Source organism: Doryrhamphus excisus, chromosome 9 (assembly GCF_030265055.1).
Source record: "Doryrhamphus excisus isolate RoL2022-K1 chromosome 9, RoL_Dexc_1.0, whole genome shotgun sequence".
Lineage (NCBI taxonomy): Eukaryota > Metazoa > Chordata > Actinopteri > Syngnathiformes > Syngnathidae > Doryrhamphus > Doryrhamphus excisus.
The window spans coordinates 5,951,586-5,973,180 of NC_080474.1; the positions used below are offsets into that span (position 1 = coordinate 5,951,586).

Genomic DNA, 21,595 nt, shown 5'->3' on the forward strand with positions numbered 1-21,595 from the left:
ATATTTTATTATGAATATTATCCATGCTCTTTTGTGAGACCGATAGTGATTTAATATATGTATTGTTTTTTTGGTAAGAAAAACTACATTTGTACACAAATTGTTAAAACCATATATATTTTTTTAGAATATACTGTAAATCTAAATTGAACTGAATTAAGCACACATCAAAGCCTAACAGGTTTTAGTCATTTGAACTCAATTGAAGGTTAATTAAATTAATCCACATTAATCCACATGAAACATATACTGTGTAAGTCAGGGGTGTCCAAACGCCCGTTTGCTTTCCGTAGAAGGGCAGAGGCACATTCTAAATCTATAATTTATCAAGAAATATAACAACAGCAGTAAAACTTATAAATCTGTAATAATTTAAAGAATAAGATCAAAATATTAAGAGAAAAACTTTGTCTTCACTAGAATTATGTTATAATATTATGAAGAAAAATGTCATTTTGGCAGCATAAAATGTAAATATTAAAGAAACATTCTTTTTTTAAAGTCATACTAAAAACAAAACAACAAAACCTGTTGTGTTATGAGAATAAAGTCCAAATATTAAGTGAATAAAGTTATTACTGTGCAAATAAAATTGACAAGAAAGATAAAATAGCTGTTAAAAAAATGCTTTTTTTACAAAAAGAAAGTCAAAATATTTAAGAGAAGCATGTTGTATTCCAACGAGAAAGAAAGTCACAATTTGAAGAAAATAACTTGTCGTTTTATGAGGAAAAATAATGTCATTTTAGTAGCGTCAAGTTGAAATATTGAAGAAAAAAAACGTGAATTCTACATACCAGTGGAAATATTATAAGAAACCAGAAAATAAGGTTGGAATTTTGAAAATTAGGTTGGGAAAAAGTTAAATAATATGGGAGTAAAATCAAAATATTAGAAGAAATATGTGAATAGGTGAAAAAAAAACAGCAAAAAAAATGGGAAACACGCTAACACCACAGTCCATAACAATAATATGCGATTTCACTTCTATCAAAAATATCTACAGTACATGTGTTGGGTCAGCATGCGTCTCTCAGTGAATAAAGTTTGGACACCTGTGCAGTAAATCATACATAAACGATTCTGAATGCATACAAAGATACTGCAGTTGCAGTTGAAAAAATGTTTTTATTTACGTTATAAAAAGCATGGCAGCATACATTCAAGGCCATCACAAAATGGTCCATAAGCAGCAAAATGATCTCAAAGTAAGACATAGATAGGTTACTATGTTAATTACTGTAGTAGAAGGTGCGGGTAGCAACAATGTTGTATCTTTTGATTATAAACTGAATAACAGAATTCAGCCCATGTTAACTGAATTCTTCATATACAAAAATCAAGATGACGAGAAACTTTCAAGTGTAGTAAATTAATCTGAAGTCAGTAAACATGAATAAATATTAATCTGTATGGAAATGTGCTCAATACAACAGGATTTTGGAGGGCCTAGGATTGGCGTTGAGGATTAATTATGATTGTCAAACGTAAAAAAAGATTTGCAGTCTAATCTCCTTCTATAGTATCTATTTAGGACAGATGCAGAATAAAGAGATAGTGTTCTCATTTCACTGCAGACATAATAGTAGTCAGATCTAAGCCTCTACGTCTTTTATGGAGTCCAAGTCAACGTGAGCTGCTGTGGATTCCATGCGGCTGCTTCCCATGGCGAAGTTGATGAAGACCTGCGGAGGTTGAGCAATAGGATTCATGTGATTGCTTTGTCTATTGTTTACCATTAAAATGCTTAATCACAGCTAATTTGCTGCTCCGTTTCCCTCTTCATTCTCCCCCTTGTTCCTGCTCCTCATGGTATCTTCCCATCCCCAAAGCTTCAGAAGAGCAGATTGTCGAAAATCAACACTGGCTGCATGAATTCTCTCCTCAACTCATATTCCATTTATTTTCCCTCAGGCATGCCCCACTAGCTTTCCTCTGCCTCGTTTTTACATTTCCCTGCTCTGTCTTTCACTCCCACTCAAGCTTTCTCCCGTCCCTGTTTCCCCTTCCTTCCGCTTTCAGTCCCTCTGTAGCATCTGCGTCTATAAAACCCCATGCTGGTTCACTCTCCCAGCTGATGTCGCGTTCTTTTCGTACCTCATCCAAAGTGGTCTGGCTCACAGAGAAATGTTTGATCTGCAGCGAGCTCTTCTTGCATTCCAGCTTGTCGAAGATAGCGGCCACACCTCCCGGTGCGACGGGAACATGGTACTCCACCATGGATGAGTGCTGGTCCTGGTAAGACAGAAAAGTTGAGTTTTGAGCAGTTCTAGCACAAATGGCACCAATGGCACAACTAATTGACTCAAATGTATACAAGGAATTATTTGGCTTGACTTTTTCGGGTGTAAGTTTTTACTTACAATCAAACCTCAGTTTTTGTATGCCCCACTTTTTGTTATTTCAACTTAATGCTTCTAAAAATTCCTCTGAATCCAACTTTATTCTTGTACAGGACATTGAGAGGTTGACATCTTATAAGTACCTGGGTGTTCATCTGAACCAAAACCAAAATCTGTTTAGGAGGCTCAGGTGCTTTCAGGTGCAGGGGCCACTTCTATGAATCATTTGTGGCCCCTGACATCTTCTGTGGAATGGTCTGCTGGGGGAGCAGCATCCCACCCACCAGCTGACAAGAAGAGGCTGGTCAAACTGATTAATCATCTAATATTTCTACTTTATTATCAAATTACTGCTAGTTTTGTTTTGCATTTTTGATCTAGTTTTCTTGTTTAATGAATGTACCAGAATGTGCCAATAAATACTTTAGACACCCCTTGCACTACACCATCAGTGACCAATAAATACCAATATTGCATTGTACAAAAATAACCCCACACACCCACTACTGAACACATATAGACCTATAATATTGCAGCTCTTTATGCTTATTATTTAGTGTGTGGGCCGAGAGAAGTAATATTTTACTTTATGTCCCAATTGAGGCGTACTTTTTATTACTGGATTGAACTCAAATTCTCAACACAGCTATGAGGCATGGGTAAAATGGGTAATATGAGTGCTAAACAGTGACAGAGCAAGATAATGTGCACAAATGCTTTAAAAAGGGGATGGAACAGACAAAGAAGATATGCAGTAGAGCATCACATTTACCTTGAATATTGTCTGCAAGTATGCATACTTTGCATACAAGGATGAAGAGTCTTGAACCAGTCATGATGTGCTATATATATATCACTATATTGACACTTACTATGGTACCCATTATGTCATTATGTGCTTTATATATCACTATATTGACAGTTACTATGGTACCCATTATTTAATTGTATATATCACTATATTGACAGTTACTATGGTACCCATTATTTAATTGTATATATCACTATATTGACAGTTACTATGGTACCCGTTATTTCATTGTATATATCACTATATTGACAGTTACTATGGTACCCATTATTTCATTGTATATATCACTATATTGACAGTTACTATGGTACCCATTATGTCATTGTATGTATCACTATGTTGACAGTTACTATGGTATCCATCATGTCATTGTATATATCATTATATTGACAGTTACTATGGTACCCATTATGTCATTGTATGGTCATATCACCTTGTACTTCGGTACGAGGTACATTATTTAAAAAAAAAAAAAAAACTTAAACTGTATTATGGAAAGCAGGAAGTGAACAAATGTAACATTACCATTACCATATTTTGACCAAAGCTCTACAAATTTACAAATGCCGAGTTGTGACTGCGCAAGGACCCACTCTAGAGAAAGAATACTGCAACCCCGCCCATATGCTCACCTTCAAATAAGTACTGGGGAATTGTCTCTGCATGAAGCCAGTGATTGCCTCTACATCACCGCCAGCCTCGGCTAAGTACATCTTCACAGTGAACCCGCTGCCGAACCTGCGCATTAGCACACAAGGTCATGGTAGAGAGATACAGTATCTCCTGCGTATTTAGTAGGATAAGGAAATAGCTGCGGTAATTTGAGAGCGGGATAGAAATGACTGTATTTGAGAAGGTTGAAGGTTATTGGAGGTCACAAACCTGTTCTTAATGTGCTGCAAGGATCCCAGGCAGCGGAACTGACCTTTCACCATGATGGCAAGACGGCTACACAGCGCCTCGCATTCCTCCATGCTGAGACACACACAAAAGTGGAGAAGCTGAAAGGTCACATTTAGACTGAAGACGGACAAGTCCCCGCCTTAAATAATATGGTCAATATTTAATACTGGCTTGATGGATGACATGCTGCATTGTCTCGCTAACCTGTGTGAAGTGAGGACAACGGCGGATTTTCCTTTCACCTCTTCAGAGATGATTTTCCACAGGTGCCGTTTGGTACGGGGGTCCATGCCGGAACTGGGCTCATCCTGAAGTGGGAGAGGAGTAAAGTGGTGAACCACTTTTTAGTTTTTTTTCATAATTTTTTTTTAGATAAAATAACCAAATACTTTTTTTTATCAACAATGTAAATCAAATAATCTCAACTCAATTCAAATCTGGTTAACAAATCATTTCAATTAATTTCAATTAATTGTGAGTTGAATTTACTTGAAATAATTAGTTAGACTAAATCAAAAGTGAGTTGAGATTACTTGAGTTCTATTGTTGATACAACAAAAAGATTTGTTTATTTGACCTAATAAAGAAAGTTCCCAAAACAAAGCAATAAGTCACGTGAATTTGGTATTTTAAGTTGGAGAAACTTAGTTAATTTGCTAAATTTAATTACAATTTTTTTTTAATTTTAAATTTTAAATTTAATTTTTTAAATAATAAAAAAAAGGCAGCGAGGTTACTTTTTTAAGTTGAGTCAACTTGGATTTTTTTTACAGTGTGTTTCAAGTTGTTAGGAATGGAATATTTTCCCTCTGCTGTCAAACAGTATGCCTTGTTATATTACACATGTTCAGACATCACTGACTTAGCAGGCTGTCCCTGGTGGTGTAATGATACAGGTGCTACCTTTTAAGAAAGGGAGCACAGGTTCAAACCCCAGCCCCAGCAGTATATATTCCCTGTTAGTTTAGTTTTGTACTAAAAATACTTTGTTGAACAATTTGTTTTCCAACATGCAGAAATTGAAAACTTAAAATTACATAGTTCAACGTGATTATTTGGGGCCAAAACACTTGGTGTCCACCCTGTTTATGACCCTCAGGAGGTGGGTAAGTCGTTGAAGTATCCATTTTCTGGGATATTGAGTGTGAACCATTAACAAACAAATGAAGTTGAGGACTGCAGGGTTAATAGAAAATCGAATATTACTAACTCCTTATTTCTAAAATCACAAATACTTAAACTTGCTGATATAGTTCATCTTCAAACAGCTAAAATAATACATTAGGCACGAAAATAACCAATTACCTAAAAATGTCATCCAATACTTCTCTACAAGAGAGGAGAAATATGATCTCAGGGAAGAACTAAATGTGAAACACTTATATGCTAGGACTACGTTAAAAAGCCATAGCATTTCAGTATGTGGAATCAAACTATGGAATGGATTGAGTAAGGAAATCAAACAATGCACAACGATGAGCCAATTCAAGAAACAATACAAGCAGTTGATGTTTGCTAAATACAAGGATGAAGAGTCTTGAACCAGTCATGATGTGCTATATATATCACTATATTGACACTTACTATGGTACACATTATGTCATTGTATGGTCATATCACCTTGTACTTCGGTACGAGGTGCATTATTAAAAAAAAACAAAAAAAAAACAACCTTAAACTGTATTATAGAAAGCAGGAAGTGAACAAATGTAACAGTTACTGATTGTAAAAGTACCAGATGGAGGGGTAGGATTTAATAAGATTTGCTTCTTCCTACTCCTTTTGGATATGTGGAACTGTGAACTGATTATGTGATGCATTCAATTGTAATCTGATGCATGTTCAAATGAAATAAAACCATTATCAATATTCAGAAAGAATGCATATACATATGACCACTGGGGTTGTGAGAAGGGTAGGGGGCGAGACGATTGAATGGTGGTAATCACCGTCACATCATTGCTCTTCTTCCATGATCTAACCTCTCACATTCTTGCAGAAAAACATCTCTAGAACAACTTGGGAGCTGAGAAAAGTAATCACTCACAGATACATTGTGATTACAGGAATATAAAGATAGATTGACAGAATTAGACGAGAATTCACCACAGAAAGGAATGAGTTATGAGTTATTTAGAAACAAGCAATAGCACCCTTGGCTAAACACTAATTAACAAAATGAGGTCTGTCAAGTTTATGGAACCAATACCGGCTTGGCTACTGGAACGGCGCCGTAAAACTGATTTAATATGTGCCTTTTCTCCGGTTAGGTGCTAAAAGAGGCAGCCAAAGAACAAGGTGCGGGGTATACATGCTTACCAGTAGCAAGATCTGAGGATGACCGATGAGAGCGATGGCTGTAGAGAGCTTCCTCCGGGTGCCACAACTGTAGCCATCGGTTGTCACGTTTTGATGGTAGTTCAACTCCAGCTTTTTCAGAAGATACCGCACCACCTGGAAACAACAGGTTCATAAAATATTCTGAAACTCCATTATGTTTAATGTCCTTCTCTCCATCAGTCAGTCGGAAATGCTAATTAATATAATATACTGCATCCATCCATGTAGGTATTATTAGGTCTGAATTATGAGATACAAACTGTGTATGGTACTCGGCACACAAACAGTTTGTATCTCATAATTTTTTTAAATTCAATAATTATGACTTTATCTCATCATTTCATCTTTTTACCTTATAAGTTGAATTTGATATCTCATAATTATATTATTATCTCATGATCTTTAGTTTTTATGCCATAATTATGATTTTTAATGTCATGATTATGACCTTTTATCGCATAACCTCACCCTTTTATGTCATAATTTGGACTTGATTTTCATAATTATGGTTTTTCACCCCGCCTATCGCCCAAAGACAGCTGGGATAGGCTCCAGCACCCCTGTAGGGCGGCACGGCGGTCTAGTGGTTAACGCACAGACCTCACAGCTAGGAGACCAGGGTTCAATTCCACCCTCGGCCATCTCTGTGTGGAGTTTGCATGTTCTCCCCATGCATGCGTGGGTTTTCTCCGGGTACTCCGGTTTCCTCCCACATTCCAAAAACATGCTAGGTTAATTGGCGACTCCAAATTGTCCATAGGTATGAATGTGAGTGTGAATGGTTGTTTGTCTATATGTGCCCTGTGATTGGCTGGCCACCAGTCCAGGGTTTACCCCGCCTCTCACCCGAAGACAGTTGGGATAGGCTCCAGCACCCCCGGCGACCCTCGTGAGGATAAGCGGTCGAAAATGAATGAATGATTTTCTTATAATTTGAACTTTTTCTCTCATAATTATGACTTACCATGGGGATATTTTTATCTTTCATTGGCAGAAATTGGCTTAAACAAATGTCATTTTTGAAAGGTATTATTATTATATTATTATACTATATTATTATATTATTATATTATTACTAATGTGCTGTTAGCTGGCTCATATGTGCCTATGCCAGTAGATGTAAATTATTTTGTCATGGACCCCGAGGGAACAAACATTTTTTCCCACACACCTTGATTTGAAACACTATTGAGAACCTGATTGATTGGCTTATCTGTACAAACCACTGTATAAGTTGCTGGCAACAGCATTGTAAATAAAGACCTTGCCTCTTACCTGCTGAACTCACGAGATCGTAAACATCTAAAAGGCTGTTTGCTGTCAAATATTGTTCACAAGTCTGTCTGAATTTGTGTTAGTTAGCATTAACTAATATAGCCACTCAAAAACAAGGTAATAGCATCTTTGCAGCCTCACAAGATGTTTATGGAAGCGCATGTCAGAGCATCCTCGGCAATATGATTTATGTGTATTCTTCCTTTCATAGGTCTTTTTGAACTTGAAAAAGAACCACGACATGTACAGTATGACAAAACGGGACAATAGCGACATCTGCAAAGAGAACTGATCACCCTCTAAATGTGAAATACGTTTTGCACCGCCGAATAGAATACAGCATGGGCGTAATTCTCTACACTGACAACAGAAGCATTAACATTTTGAGCCGCTCAAAAACGAGGCGCGCATCGCTCCATATTTCCACACCTGCTGATTATTTCTGCACGGATAAATCAGCCAGTCCTCGCTGCATTTGTGCTCATTCAAAGTCATATCACATGTTTTCCACGCATGGCTGAGATCACTCCAAGATGATGAAAAACAGCGCAGGGCTGTAATTCTTACCCCGTCTATCTCACTTTTAGAGATTCCTTGAATACGAGCGTAAAAATACAAGTGCTCTTCTCCAGTGAGCAGGTTATCCAGTGCATCCACCTGGGGACAGTAGCCAATGTTAATTCCCTGTTGCCGGCACTCCATAATGTCTACCAGCCGCCTGGGGGAAACACACAAAGAATAGAAAGGTGCACATGAAAGGTATTCTGTATATTGAACAGGGAAGATGGACTTTGAGGCTGTTGCAGTTAGAAATAGCCTTTAAGTCAAAGGTGTTCCATTTTTTGTTTTTCCTGTGACAACCGCATACTGAAAAATAAGCCACTTTGATATTTTGTAAAGCATATGCTAAGCAGTTACATACAGACGTCAAAATAATAGCAGTCCAGTCCAGTATATTTTAATTAAAAAAATGCATCACAGCTTTGTTACGTCGGTGAACCAGCTTATTAATACTCTTTGCCCTTTATTCCCTTATTCCCCATAATAGTTTGTTTCTCATAATATTGTGATTTTTTTTTAATATTTCAACTCTAGGCTACTAAAATAACCTAATTTTTCCTTAATACAAATTAATTATTGTAAAATTGCACCACTTTTTCTTGACTTTTTTTCTCTTAATATTTTGACTTTATTCTCATTTTTTCTGTTGTTTTATTTGTTAAATTTAAAATAAATTCAGCTCTCTTTTTTTAAAATCCATTTTCTTCTCGTAATTATAACTTTATTCCCATAATATTTTGAATTTATTTCTGTAATATTAGAACTTTTCCCAACCTAATTACAAAAATTACATTTTTATTTAGTTTTTTCCTCATAATATTACAACTTTAACAAAATGCTATGCTACTTAGGCTACTTGGGTTTTTCCCAATTTTTCTTATACAACATTATTCTCAGAGTACAACTTTTTTCTCTTAATATTTGGACTTTATTCTCATTGTTTCTGTTGTTTTATTTATTAAATTTAAAATAAATTCAGCTCTCTTTTTTTTTATCAATTTTCTTCTCATAATTACAACTTTATTCCCATAATATTTTGAATTTATTTCTGTAATATTAGAACTTTTACCAAACTAATGACAAAAAATACATGTTTATTTTGTTTTTTTCTCATAATATTACAACTTTAACAAAATACTATGCTACTTAGGCTACTTGAGTTTTTCCTAATTTTTCCTTTGCAACATTATTCTCAGAGTACAACTTTTTTCTCTTAATAATTGGACTTTATTCTCATTTTGCTGTTGTTTTATTTGTTATATTTCCAACAATTTCAGCTCTCTTTTTGTCAATTTTCTTCTCATAATTATGACTTTATTCCCATAATATTTTGGGTTTTTCATAATATTAGAACTTTTCCCAAACTAATGACAAAAAAATACATCTTTATGTTGTTTTTTTCTCATAATATTACAACTTTAACAAAATTCTATGCTACTTAGGCTACTTGAGTTTTTCCTAATTTTTCCTTTACAACATTATTCTCAGAGTGCAACTATTTTCTCTTAATATTTGGACTTTATTCTCATTTTTGCTGTTGTTTTATTTGTTAAATTTCCAACAATTTCAGCTCTCTTTTTGTCAATTTTCTTCTCATACGTAATTATGACTATATATCCCAAATATTTTGTTTTTCATAATATTGGAACTTTTCCCAAACTAATGACAGAAAAATACATCTTTATTTTGTTTTTTCTCATAATATTACAACTTTAACAAAATGCTATGCTACTTAGGCTACTTAGGCTACTTGAGTTTTTCCTAATTTTTCTGTACAACTTTTTCTGTTCATATTTTGACTTTTTTCTTGTAAAATTACATCTGATCATTCAATTTTTGCTGTTGTTTTTTCAGTTTTCTTGTAGAATTGTATTTTTAAATTGTGCTGCAGGACTCCAAATGGCCCCTGGGGCCACACGTTGGACACCCCTGCTTTAATTCTGACACCCGAATGTACACATGATGCAAGTGAAATATATTATATAAATATTATATATATGAAACCCGCTTCCAACAATAAAGCGACATCTTTCCTGTAGCTCAGCAACAGTGTGAGTCAGCACATTTTCCGTGTGCTCTTATCTGGCTTGCTTTGCGGTGCTTTTAGAAAGTAAAAAATAATGAATGAGTATCTTACCCGTCCCAGTCCCTGATCTGCGCGGTGCCATCAGTGGGGCTAACATCTCCGGTAAGCATCTTGAAAGTGGTTGTTTTTCCCGCCCCGTTCACTCCCAGCAGACCGAAGCACTTTGGAAAAAGATGAATAATTGAAACTTGCAACATCTGACCACGCTCAATATCCACCCACACTAAGTAACATGGTTGAAGTCAGGCCCATGATTGATTGCCTGAGTTTACTTGCAGAGTTTGGCTAAAGCCCCCCCAACCGCTAAATAACCCCTTGCAAGCGTACCTCTCCGGCAGGAATTCCCACAGAGAGCCTTTTGACTGCACAGATCTTCTTGTTGAGATGTTGATAGATCTTAGTGAGCTGGTTGACCTGCAGGATGTCCGAACTTGCTGCTCCGCTAACCACTCGCATGTGCTCAGCTGCTACATCCTCGTCCTCGTCCTCAATCACCTGGGATACATTTTTTCTGCCCAAAAATAGACGCCTGCAAAAAAAGACAACAAATGATGAAGCCTAGATAATGTCACATCAGCACCGCCCATCCATATATTCGATATACGGCTCATCCTGTTCAGTAGCATTGCCTATCTCAATGATGTTGTTGTTCAATCTCCCCTAATTTCAGATCAACATTTGCAATAAATCATAATTAAAAAAAAAAAGTATTTTATGGTGAAATATTTTCATTCATTTTCGACCGCTTTTCCTCACGGGGGTCGTGGGGGTGCTGGAGCCTATCCCAGCTGTCTTTGGGCGAGAGGCGGGGTACACCCTGGACTGGTGGCCAGCCAATCACAGGGCACATATAGACAAACAACCATTCACACTCACATTCATACCTATGGACAATTTGGAGTCGCCAATTAACCTAGCATGTTTTTGGAATGTGGGAGGAAACCGGAGTACCCGGAGAAAACCCACGCATGCACGGGGAGAACATGCAAACTCCACACAGAGATGGCCGAGGGTGGAATCGAACCCTGGTCCTCCTAGCTGTGAGGTCTGCGCGCTGTGCCGCCCTGGTGAAATATTTGTTGAATTAAAATATATAAGCAAAATGCATTGAACTTTCCAACAAACGCAGTTATAAAGTATATAGTCACATGACACAGCTGTTCCAAAAATGCAAGTGTATGTATTTTGAAACATGAATGTTTTTTTTATGAACTGAATTTTCATGAACGGAATTTTCAAGTACACGCATTTTGCTTCTGTATTTTTTGGAATATCCATCCATCCATTTTCCTCCGCTCATCTAGGTCCGGGTCGCGGGGGCAGTAGTCTCAGTAAGGAAGCCCAGATTTCACGGTCCCCGGCCACCTTCTCAAGCTCCAGCGGGGGGACACTAAGGTGTTCCCAGGCCAGCTGTGAGACATAATCCCTCCAGCGTGTCCTAGGTCTGCCTCAGGGCCTTGTCCCGGCTGTTGCATGCCTGGAACACCTCACCAAGGGAGGCGTCCGGGCGGCATCTGGACTAGATGCACGAGCCACCTCCTCACCCGACCTCTTAGGATGAGTCCAGCTACCCTTCGGTGGAAACTCATTTCAGCCGCCTGTATCCGCGATCTCATTCTTTCGGTCAGGACCCACAGCTCATGACCATAAGTGAGGGTGGGAACATGGATGGACCTTTGCCTTACGGCTCAGCTCTCTTTTCACCACGACAGTCCGGTACAGCGACCGCATTACTGCAGAGGCTGCGATCCATCTGATTTTTTTGGAACATTCAGTTCAGTTCAGTACAAAACTGAAGTGCAAAAATTCAGTCTATAAAAAGCCTTCATGGTTTTTATAGACGGTTGTAAGTCCAATAATGATTTACCATCATAGAGTAATACTCTAGTCACACTCGCGGTACAAAGATACAGAATACCATCGGAATGAAAAATCATGTTTTTTCCTGGAATTCTGAAGTACATTCTAAAAATTCTGACTGCATTCCAAACATTCGGGCCCATGCTTGCAGCCTGTCCGAATGTTTTGATCGTAAAAATCATTTCTAATGCTGCAGGGATCCACTGCATTTTGTTCCAATACATTCTTCTTACCTGACTTTGCGTATGAGGAACCTGTTAAGCAAGAGGCGCAACGTGAAGAAGACCACGCCTTGAATGATGGAGGACACGATCATCCAGCCCAGTGCATCCATAGAGAACGGGTTCTTATAGGCGTCAATGCCGTAGCCGCTCATGAGCTGGACTTCGATGTTCATTCTGGCCAACTGCATCAGTCCATTCCCAAAGTTGAATTGAGGGAAGATTAAGAACGCTCGGCTCAGGATCCTGAACGTTTCCTTTATGTTCTGCCAGAAGAAGAGCGAGGCCAGCGGAGACAATTAGAATAGAAGGAATGGAGGTCACTTTCTTGTTATTGTGTACGGGGTAGATTCTTCAAATCATGCATTACAATGGAATAAAACTGTTGTGCAATCTATTAAAAAGGCATCTCATTGAAGTAATGCATGCTGACCTCTTCGTTTTGTGTTGAAACCTGACTGAGGAAGTAAAGAATGGAGCTGGACATGATGGTATTGGTGCTGATGAAAAGGTTAATGCACACGTAAGTGATGAAGGCCATCTCCGCATCCTTGAAGACACCAGACAAGAGGTACATCCACGGGAAGGTGGCAAACCTGAGGGATGGAAAAAAAAAATGAAAAAGAAAGTATTTTTAACATGTAGAGCAACTGTTGAATAAACTGACTAACGTGGGCGAAAATAGCACAACACAATGAGCAGGGTAAATATTCAGTCATGACATTAAAAGGAAGCATGATAAATCACTTGTTCTTTTATTCCCTGGTGGCGTAACACCCTTTTCTTTTCTGTTTCCCTCTCATATAATCTGCTTGTTTATTTGATTGGGATGTCTGGGTCAAAACAAAGAGCGTGTGAGAGGAAAAAAAAAACAGGCATGGGGACGGAGATGAAAAGGAGAAAAGTAGCACAGGAAAAACAGACAGACATAAACAAATGGCGCTCGACAGAAAGGCCGCATCTGGGAACCATGCCCAAAAAAGATGCTTGGTGGACACAGGAGGGGTGCCAAGGCGCAAGCAGAGAACAGCAGCACGACGGCTGCAACCCAGACCAGGTGGGAACTGACTGCCAGATGGAGGAATGTGATTATTCATTGCTTGGGAGGGAGACATCTGTCTGATAAATGACTTGCACTGTGCTGACTCTGCCTCCTGAGATCTAAGGCTCTTTGGCAGCAGAGCAAAACACAGGGGGTGAACAGTAAATAGCAAAATTAAAATGATGTAAATAAACCCAAAGACAGATCAGGCTTTACTTTGTATACAATGTATTGATCCAATTATTGGCAGAAAAATGTGTTTACGTCCAAAGGGGATGAAGGTTGACCTTCAGAGCAAATGCTGCTGTCGCATCAAATTTGAAACCTTGGAATTTTGAAATGAGATCAATATTGAGATGTCACGTCAAACCTTCAACGAGTTTTTGTTTCGATTTTGGATTAAAATTTCAGCTAAATGTGGCCCGCAGGACACTAGTTTGAGTCCCCCGCCTTGATATGAAAGTTTAAAGTTTGATATGGATGCTGTAAAAAAAAATATATAACGTTTGATTAATGTTCATGTTAAAGGTTAAATAACTGTTAATAGTTATCCTCCCTATCCGTGTGGAAGTGGTACGTTTTTGGCTATTTAAGTTTAAAGGAAATAACTTGAAGGCTACCATTTAGGTCGCTAGCTCTCTAGTTTGCGAGTTAGCATGTGTCTCAAGACCCTGCAGTTGCGCAATATGTTGTAAATAAAGATTATAAATGTGACTATAGTCGTGTTTTGTCATGTCTACAGGGCTCTAATAATGCTTTGTTCATTTTAATCTGAAAAAAATAATTTGTCTACCCACCAACTATATGTGGTTTCTTAAGTTTTTATTATTTGCCGTTTTATTAGTATTATTATATTTATTTATTTATTACTGATTGGTTGATTTTTTTATTCTTGATTTGTTTATTTATTTTTCATCTTATTTTGTGTAGAAAAATAAAAAGTAAGATATTTGAGAACAAATATGGAATGTGGAATGTTTTATCAGAGCTTTTCTTGTAGAAAATTGGAACCAAAGCAAAGTTTTTATTTTTTTTTTGTTTTTAATAAATGCGTTTTTTGGGGGTTTGCTGTAGACTTTAATGCTATCTAGCACTGATCACAATGTCACCCTCGGGTGTTAAAATAAAGAAGGACTCTTTCATAGGCTGAATGGATCAGGACTACAGCATGTTTGCATGCGGGTTGACAGGAATGACTCACCCAAAGAGCACCAGAAGCAGGGTGACAGCAGCCAAATTTTGTCGTTCTGTGAACGCTGGGATCTGGAAGGCTGCAACCACGGCGACTGTCAAGATGACAGGAACCATGTAGATCATCTGTGGAGAAAAGATGCAAGTCATATTGAACTAGTGCCTCATTATTTCATAATATCAGTTATTAGTTCATAATTAAATGTATGAGGCTTTATTTTAGCAAGCCATAGCCCGGACAGTTAAGTGTTACCATGTCGTAAAGGAAAGTGACGGCCCAGTAAAAGGGCTCGCTGATGCCAGCAATGTGCTGCAGCCTCTTGGAGCCGTTGTGGTGCTCGGTGACGGCGTAGACGGCAAAGCTTGCCGTGGTGATGGAATATCCTGTGAGCACGCAAACGGCCACGAGTATCTGGAGCATTCCCTGGATGCTGCAAAGACATACGTACAACGGCTAACTCAGAAGCAGCACAACACAGCAACACTCGATGTCAAAGTTTGATATACTGCATATATTGATGTTAATATATTAATTAATCAATCATGCTGTTTAGTGGTTGAATATGGCTTATCATTAGTTACTTTTACTTTTTCAAGCATAAAAATGACTAAATTAAGTAAAATATATGTGTGAGGCATTCATAAGATGCATTCAAAGACACTGTGAATGATATCTTGTATTCTACATACATTGGCACAGGGTATTAAGTGTCAATCATTTACTGTAATGTTCGGTGAGACTCGATCACCAAATTAACAGGTTTTATTGCTGCCGATTTGAATTATCTCACAACAGGCCCGATAATAAAAGAATAATAAGAAATAAATGAAATAAATGTAATTAAAACAAAAGCACTTGGATCGGCAAACACCATAATTCCCCCCATATGGTTATATACCAAAATAGTAATCATCAGTCACGTTATCAATGTTGTCCTGTATTTTTTTCCACGTTTTATGACCATTTTTTTGTGGCGTTACATATATATGCACAAATGGCAAAAATGGATTTACAATATCTCACAATGTTAAAGAACCCTTTACCCCCCCCCTCAATTTTCTAAATATATCCCATTTCCGACAATTCCTGAAAATGTCATTCAGAACTTTTCAAGTTATTTTGAACACAAACGCAAAAATGCCCAAAGAGAAAAAGTAACCCACGACATGCTAAAACTCAACTCTGAGCTCTCAATATCACTTCCTGTGCACCTCTCTTGTGTAAAGGTGACTATAGGGTTGTTACTTCATGTCTCGAGACCTCTAATAATAATTAAAAACCCCTGTTTAGAAGGTCAAAAAAAGGTTTCTATGTTGTAACTACAAATATATTCAGTTTATAAATATAGAGTCCTACTTTGTGGAAATTCACTCATCGTGGTCTGGAACCAAGTAACCACAATAAAGGATTATTAATTTTATAAACACTTGATTGAGCCTTGTAAAGCTGCATTTTTTTAACATAACCAACTGTCGCTAGCCAATCACAGGGCACATATAGACAAACAACCATTCACACTCACATTCATACCTATGGACAATTTGGAGTTGCTAATTAACCTAGCATGTTTTTGGAATGTGGGAGGAAACCGGAGTACCCGGAGAAAACCCACGCACGCACGGGGAGAACATGCAAAGTCCACACAGAGATGGCCGAGGGTGGAATTGAACCCTGGTCTCCTAGCTGTGAGGTCTGTGTGCTAACCACTCGACCGCCGTGCAGCCCCCCCTCACATAATAATAATGATAAACAACTACCTTAACTTGAAACACGTAAATTCAGCAATTTGCGCCGCAAGGCATGCTGGGAAGAACCTTTTTGTGCATCGCTAACCTCAATAGCTATTGCAATAGCACTCAAAAATCCCCATAAAATGCACTCACTCTTCAAACCTGATGCTGCAACCTGTTTCTCTGCAACAATCTCATTCAAGATTTCTTAGCGAGCCAGGTCAAAGCAACCACTCTAATCAGCTGCCCGCAGCTCCAAGAGGATAACGATGAAGCTGTCAGACTGACCAAGTGGGAAGGAGGGGGGGGAAAGACATGTGGTGGGCGTTTTAAGGAAGCAGTAACTACAGGAGGAAGCCAACAGCTACTGATCATCTCGTTATCGGCATGGCCAAGCTTTAGCCGGAGCTTCAGATCTTATCCCATAGGCAACCGCGTTGCAGCAATGAAGACATCTGAGCGTAATAAGCCTGTAGTATCTTCGTCGAATCAATACATCAGTAAGGTAAGCATCGACAAAGGAGTAATTGGGCGCCCAGCCTGCAATAGCTTGCAAGACCAACTACAAAAAAAAAAAAAAACTGCATTGATTCAAAACTACTTTCAAAAACAAAAGGTCAGGAAACACAAAAATGGCAGATGAGCGACTTTGAACTAATAAGGCTCTGAAGAGGAAAGGGATTCATGATGCCATTGCTGCAGCTTCCATCCACTCGCTGAATCATTTATGTGATTTGGTCCATTGGAACACTCACACAGATGTGAAACATGTGACTATATATCCAAGACAAACCAATCAGTTGCTTCACCACCAGCAGGCCAAATGTCATTATATCGAAACTGTGATCAATACTGCAAGCTCTGGGAGCTCCATTTAGAAAATCAAATGTGGCTAAACTCAAATAATGGTGGGTTAAGACTTTGTTTTGCTTGTGGTGTCATTCAGTCAGACGTAACAATAAAAAAGACTTGACTTACATAGAGTCCTCGTTATCTGCTCGGCCAAAGTAGGGATGACTGGACACTGAAATGGCTGCGACAAGCAAACATAAAACATAATAATAATAATGATATAGTGCAAAAACAAGAAGATATACATAAATATGGATTCTATTTACGGTATTTTGCAGCCAATAAGTCACACTTGTTTCCCAATTTGATTCACAATACGATTCTGCCTTGGAGCATAATACAGTAAACCTCGGATATATCGGACTCGGATATATCGGAAATTCGCTCACAACGGACAGATAAAAAAGAACCAATTTTTCTGTAATGCATTTCCAATAAAAATTCATTGCATATATCGGATTTTTTATAACGGATTTCGCCTATTTCGGACAAAATCTCCAGTCCCGTTCCAATGCATTTCCATTAAATTTCCCTCGCATATATCGGATGGCCGCATCGTGGCGCTCCGATTCGCCGAATCGTAACAGGCCGCTATACGACGTCATTTGCAGCATTTGCAGCGTTGCCTGCGCGTCCAGGTACATTGGAAACATAGTCAAGGAAGTGCCTTTTTATAACGGATAAAATCCGATTTACGCATATATCGGATATAAATCCGATATATATCGGATATAAATCCGATATATGCGTAAAACGGACATTTTCCGGTATACGCATATAACGGATTTTGCTTATATCGGACAAAACCAGTGGGAACAATTGAATCCGATATATCCGAGGTTTACTGGAATAAACTATCACTGTACCGGTGTGGATTGAGAAATGTTGTATTTTAGACAGCAGTAGACTAAATATATTGAGCTTGGAGTTGCCTACAGACTAACTAAACACACTTATAATTTAAGTATTTTAATGTATATATATATATGTATTTAGTGTTAAAATATGGTTGTTCGAGATGTGTCCACTCTTTGGTACTCCAATGAGGTGTTCCATGTTGGATACCATGTGGCAAAGTGTTATCAAATGTCCCATAAACGATTGAGCTGGCCGAATAGGCTGAATAGTCTCTCAATTGCAAAGCGTTTTAGGTGAACAGGAGTGTGATGACACATCCGTGGGCAGGTTCTAACCCTGAGTGGGAAGTTTATTACATAAGGGTGAGGATTAACAAGATCGCAGATGAAAGATCATAACTGGGATAAATAATCTCCCTGGATTCAACAGATTCGGCATGAAGGCAACATCAAATCGAATGTGTGCATGCAAGCATTGTATAATTGTATTAAAATATGAGTAGGAGGTTTGTGTATTAAATAAATGTTAATAAATGCTTGTGCTGTGCTGTGATACCATGCATGCTTAATTCTTTAGGGTCAATCGGTCTTTAATCTACAGAAATTATCCTGAGGTGAAATATTTCTGGAAATCAAGGTGCATAAAATTTCACTGCAAGAAAACTATCAAGTAAGTAAGTTTGAAGAAATAAATTTACATTTTTGATTTTTAAGTTCAGCAATCTGCTTATATTTGCATGTGACATACAGTCAAATCTAGTTTTTGAATGAATAAGTATATGGCAAAAGTTTGCCCCGGATTTTGTACTCAATCCCAGTTATTATACAATATCGTGCAAAAAAGTACGCGTCAGTTTGACCTGTATTGGATCATCACGTGGAATTGAGTGCCCAAACAAAGCACTACTGATGTGCAAAGATCACAAGATTCTTCCCCTCGCCATCTTCATCAAGTTTAGTTCATATTTTTGGGCATCTGGAATGAGTTAACTAATTTACATTCCCTATTGGAAAAATTGCTTTGGTTTTTGCACCACTGTCCCAATATTCACAATGATGTTATAACGTACCGTATTTCTGTGGCTCTTTGTCTTCTGGAAGCTTGGCGCGTAGGATTAAATTGTTGAGGCTGTTCAAATATGCCGGCATACTGTGGTGGCCCTCCGGGTTGAACCAAACCTACACTCGTGCAAACACACACACATGGACGCATGTATTATATGACTAACATGACTCCATCTATATTCATAGGCGACCTTTCCCCCGCTAATTACTTCATATATTGTATTAGGTATAATTACAGGAAAGGAGAAAGTCATACCTTTGATAGAGTGGCGTTTGTAGACTTTGCTATAAGATCCATTTGGAGGTCAGATGGGAGTCGCATTCCAAATTCAAATCCACCGTACCTGAGACACAAGCAAATTAGTCACATTGTAACCACATTTTACATTGATGTGTTTTTTGTCACAGGCTGCACGGTGGAGGAGTGGTTACTGCGCAGGCCACACAGCTAGGTGACCCGAGTTCAATTCTGTGGTTTTTCTCCGGGGGCTCTGTTTTATTCCCACATTCCAAAAACATGCCAGGTTAATTGGTGACTCCAAATTGTCCATAAGTATGAATGTGAGTGTGAATGGTTGTTTGCCTATATGTGGCCTGTGATTGGCTGGGGACCAGTCCAGGTTGTACCCCGCCTCTTGCCCGAAGACAGCTGGGATAGGCTCCAGCACCCCCCGTGACCCTCGTGAGGAAAAGCAGTAGAAATTGAATGAATGAATGGTTTTCGTCACAGGCTGCACGGTGGATGAGTGGTTACTGTGCAGGCCACACAGCTAGGTGACCCAAGTTCAATTCCATGGTTTTTCTCCCGGGACTCTGGTTTTCCCACATTCCAAAAACATGCAAGGTTAATTGGTGTCTCCAAATTGTCCATAGGTATGAATGTGAGTGTGAATTATTGTTTGTCTATATGTGCCCTGTGATTGGCTGGGGACCAGTCCAGGTTGAACCCCGCCTCTTGCCCGAAGACAGTTGGGATAGTCTCCAGCACCCCCGTGACCCTCGTGAGGATAAGCGGTAGAAAATGAATGAATATGCTCAGCCTTGCATCCAGGGTGAATAGTACTTGTTCCTGATCCTATCCATCCTGGTCATTCCCAATGATAACCTCAGCACCCTCATCTCTGCTTTTCCTCAGTGGCACTGTCTCTAGACCAAACAAGATGGCTGGTCTCACCACAGTATTTCCAACTTGATATCAGCTTTAAATCGGTCACATCGTTTTTTCCCTACTATGCAAGCCGATATTGAACTCTTGGCTCCAATGTTGCAAAATTGCAATTTTCTGCCCAATGTGGTTAATACTGTGCCACTACAAGTATGTGAGGCAGAGGTAACACCTCACTTAGCAAGCAGTGTAATAAAAGAGCTCCCAAAGAACTCCATAGAAATCGTGGGCGGGGTGAACATTCTACCTCCCAATCACGGTGTCTAACATAATAGGGAGATAACAACAGACAAGACCAACCAATAATTCAGAATAACCATCAACTATGTGATGTATTTAGCAGTTATTTACAACAGCAATACAACAAAGCATGCTGGGAAACAGGAAGCCACCATATAGGATGTAGCTGTTTTTCCCACCATTCCAAAAACATGCTAGGTTAATTGGCGACTCCAAATTGTCCATAGGTATGAATGTGAGTGTGAATGGTTGTTTGTCTATATGTGCCCTGTGATTGGCTGGGGACCAGTCTAAGTTGTACCCCACCTCTTGCCCGAAGACAGCTGGGATAGGCTCCAGCACCCCCGTGACCCTCGTGAGGATAAGCAGTAGAAAATTAATGAATTTGCTCAGCCTTGCATCCAGGATAGTACTTGTTCCTGATCCTATCCATCCTGGTCATTCCCAATGATAAGCTCAGCACCCTCATCTCTGCTACCTCTAGTTCTGCTTCCTGTCTTTTCCTCATATATGAGTATATATATATATATGGGTATATGAGTGGTTTTCGTGAGACCTTTTGGAATGGATTCATGATTAAGAGGTTCCTGTATATTTGGAACTGAAGCAAACATTTGGTCGCTATCATTGGCTTCTGTGCTGAATTCTAACTATGACTTGAAGCCCTTACCTGTTCCTAATGAAGTCATTGGCTGTGACCATCAGGTAATTCTCCACATTGATTCCACTTAGATTGTAAACAATCTGAGAAGAGGGGGTCTGCCGACTGGGTGGATCGAATCTTTCCCCATGACAACTCTGCATTATATTTTGAAACAAAGCAAATATTAAAAAAAAAACATAGAAAGATACAAATGCTACACATATACATACACACTGCCGCTCACCTGTTCTTGTAGGGAACATTTGCAGTCACTAAACTGTTCTGAACTTTTCCCTTTGGACTCCCAGCTGCTGGTTTGTTTCATGCAAACCCTTGAAAGAAAAGCATTGAGTGAACTGGTTGGCTCAGTGTAATGCAGTCACAGCCCAGAACACATCTTGACATAAGTT

General features: G+C 38.6%; 1 protein-coding gene across 1 annotated transcript in view; it reads right to left on the reverse strand.

The window, feature by feature from the left end:
* Window positions 1-1,108: 1,108 nt before the first annotated feature.
* abca12 (ATP-binding cassette, sub-family A (ABC1), member 12) overlaps window positions 1,109-21,595 on the reverse strand; it is a 78,774-nt gene continuing 58,287 nt past the window's right edge. The window contains exons 54-71 of the mRNA XM_058081679.1: window positions 21,430-21,517; window positions 21,213-21,340; window positions 19,394-19,481; window positions 19,143-19,251; window positions 17,342-17,396; window positions 14,886-15,063; window positions 14,643-14,758; window positions 12,833-12,995; window positions 12,412-12,665; window positions 10,646-10,847; window positions 10,370-10,479; window positions 8,239-8,389; window positions 6,376-6,510; window positions 4,261-4,364; window positions 4,036-4,128; window positions 3,786-3,891; window positions 2,098-2,235; window positions 1,109-1,685 (exon numbers count right to left, since the gene is read on the reverse strand). Of these exons, the coding sequence (XP_057937662.1) occupies window positions 1,596-1,685; window positions 2,098-2,235; window positions 3,786-3,891; window positions 4,036-4,128; window positions 4,261-4,364; window positions 6,376-6,510; window positions 8,239-8,389; window positions 10,370-10,479; window positions 10,646-10,847; window positions 12,412-12,665; window positions 12,833-12,995; window positions 14,643-14,758; window positions 14,886-15,063; window positions 17,342-17,396; window positions 19,143-19,251; window positions 19,394-19,481; window positions 21,213-21,340; window positions 21,430-21,517 (2,308 nt within the window). The 3' untranslated portion in view covers window positions 1,109-1,595. The remainder of the gene's footprint in view (window positions 1,686-2,097; window positions 2,236-3,785; window positions 3,892-4,035; window positions 4,129-4,260; window positions 4,365-6,375; window positions 6,511-8,238; window positions 8,390-10,369; window positions 10,480-10,645; window positions 10,848-12,411; window positions 12,666-12,832; window positions 12,996-14,642; window positions 14,759-14,885; window positions 15,064-17,341; window positions 17,397-19,142; window positions 19,252-19,393; window positions 19,482-21,212; window positions 21,341-21,429; window positions 21,518-21,595) is intronic.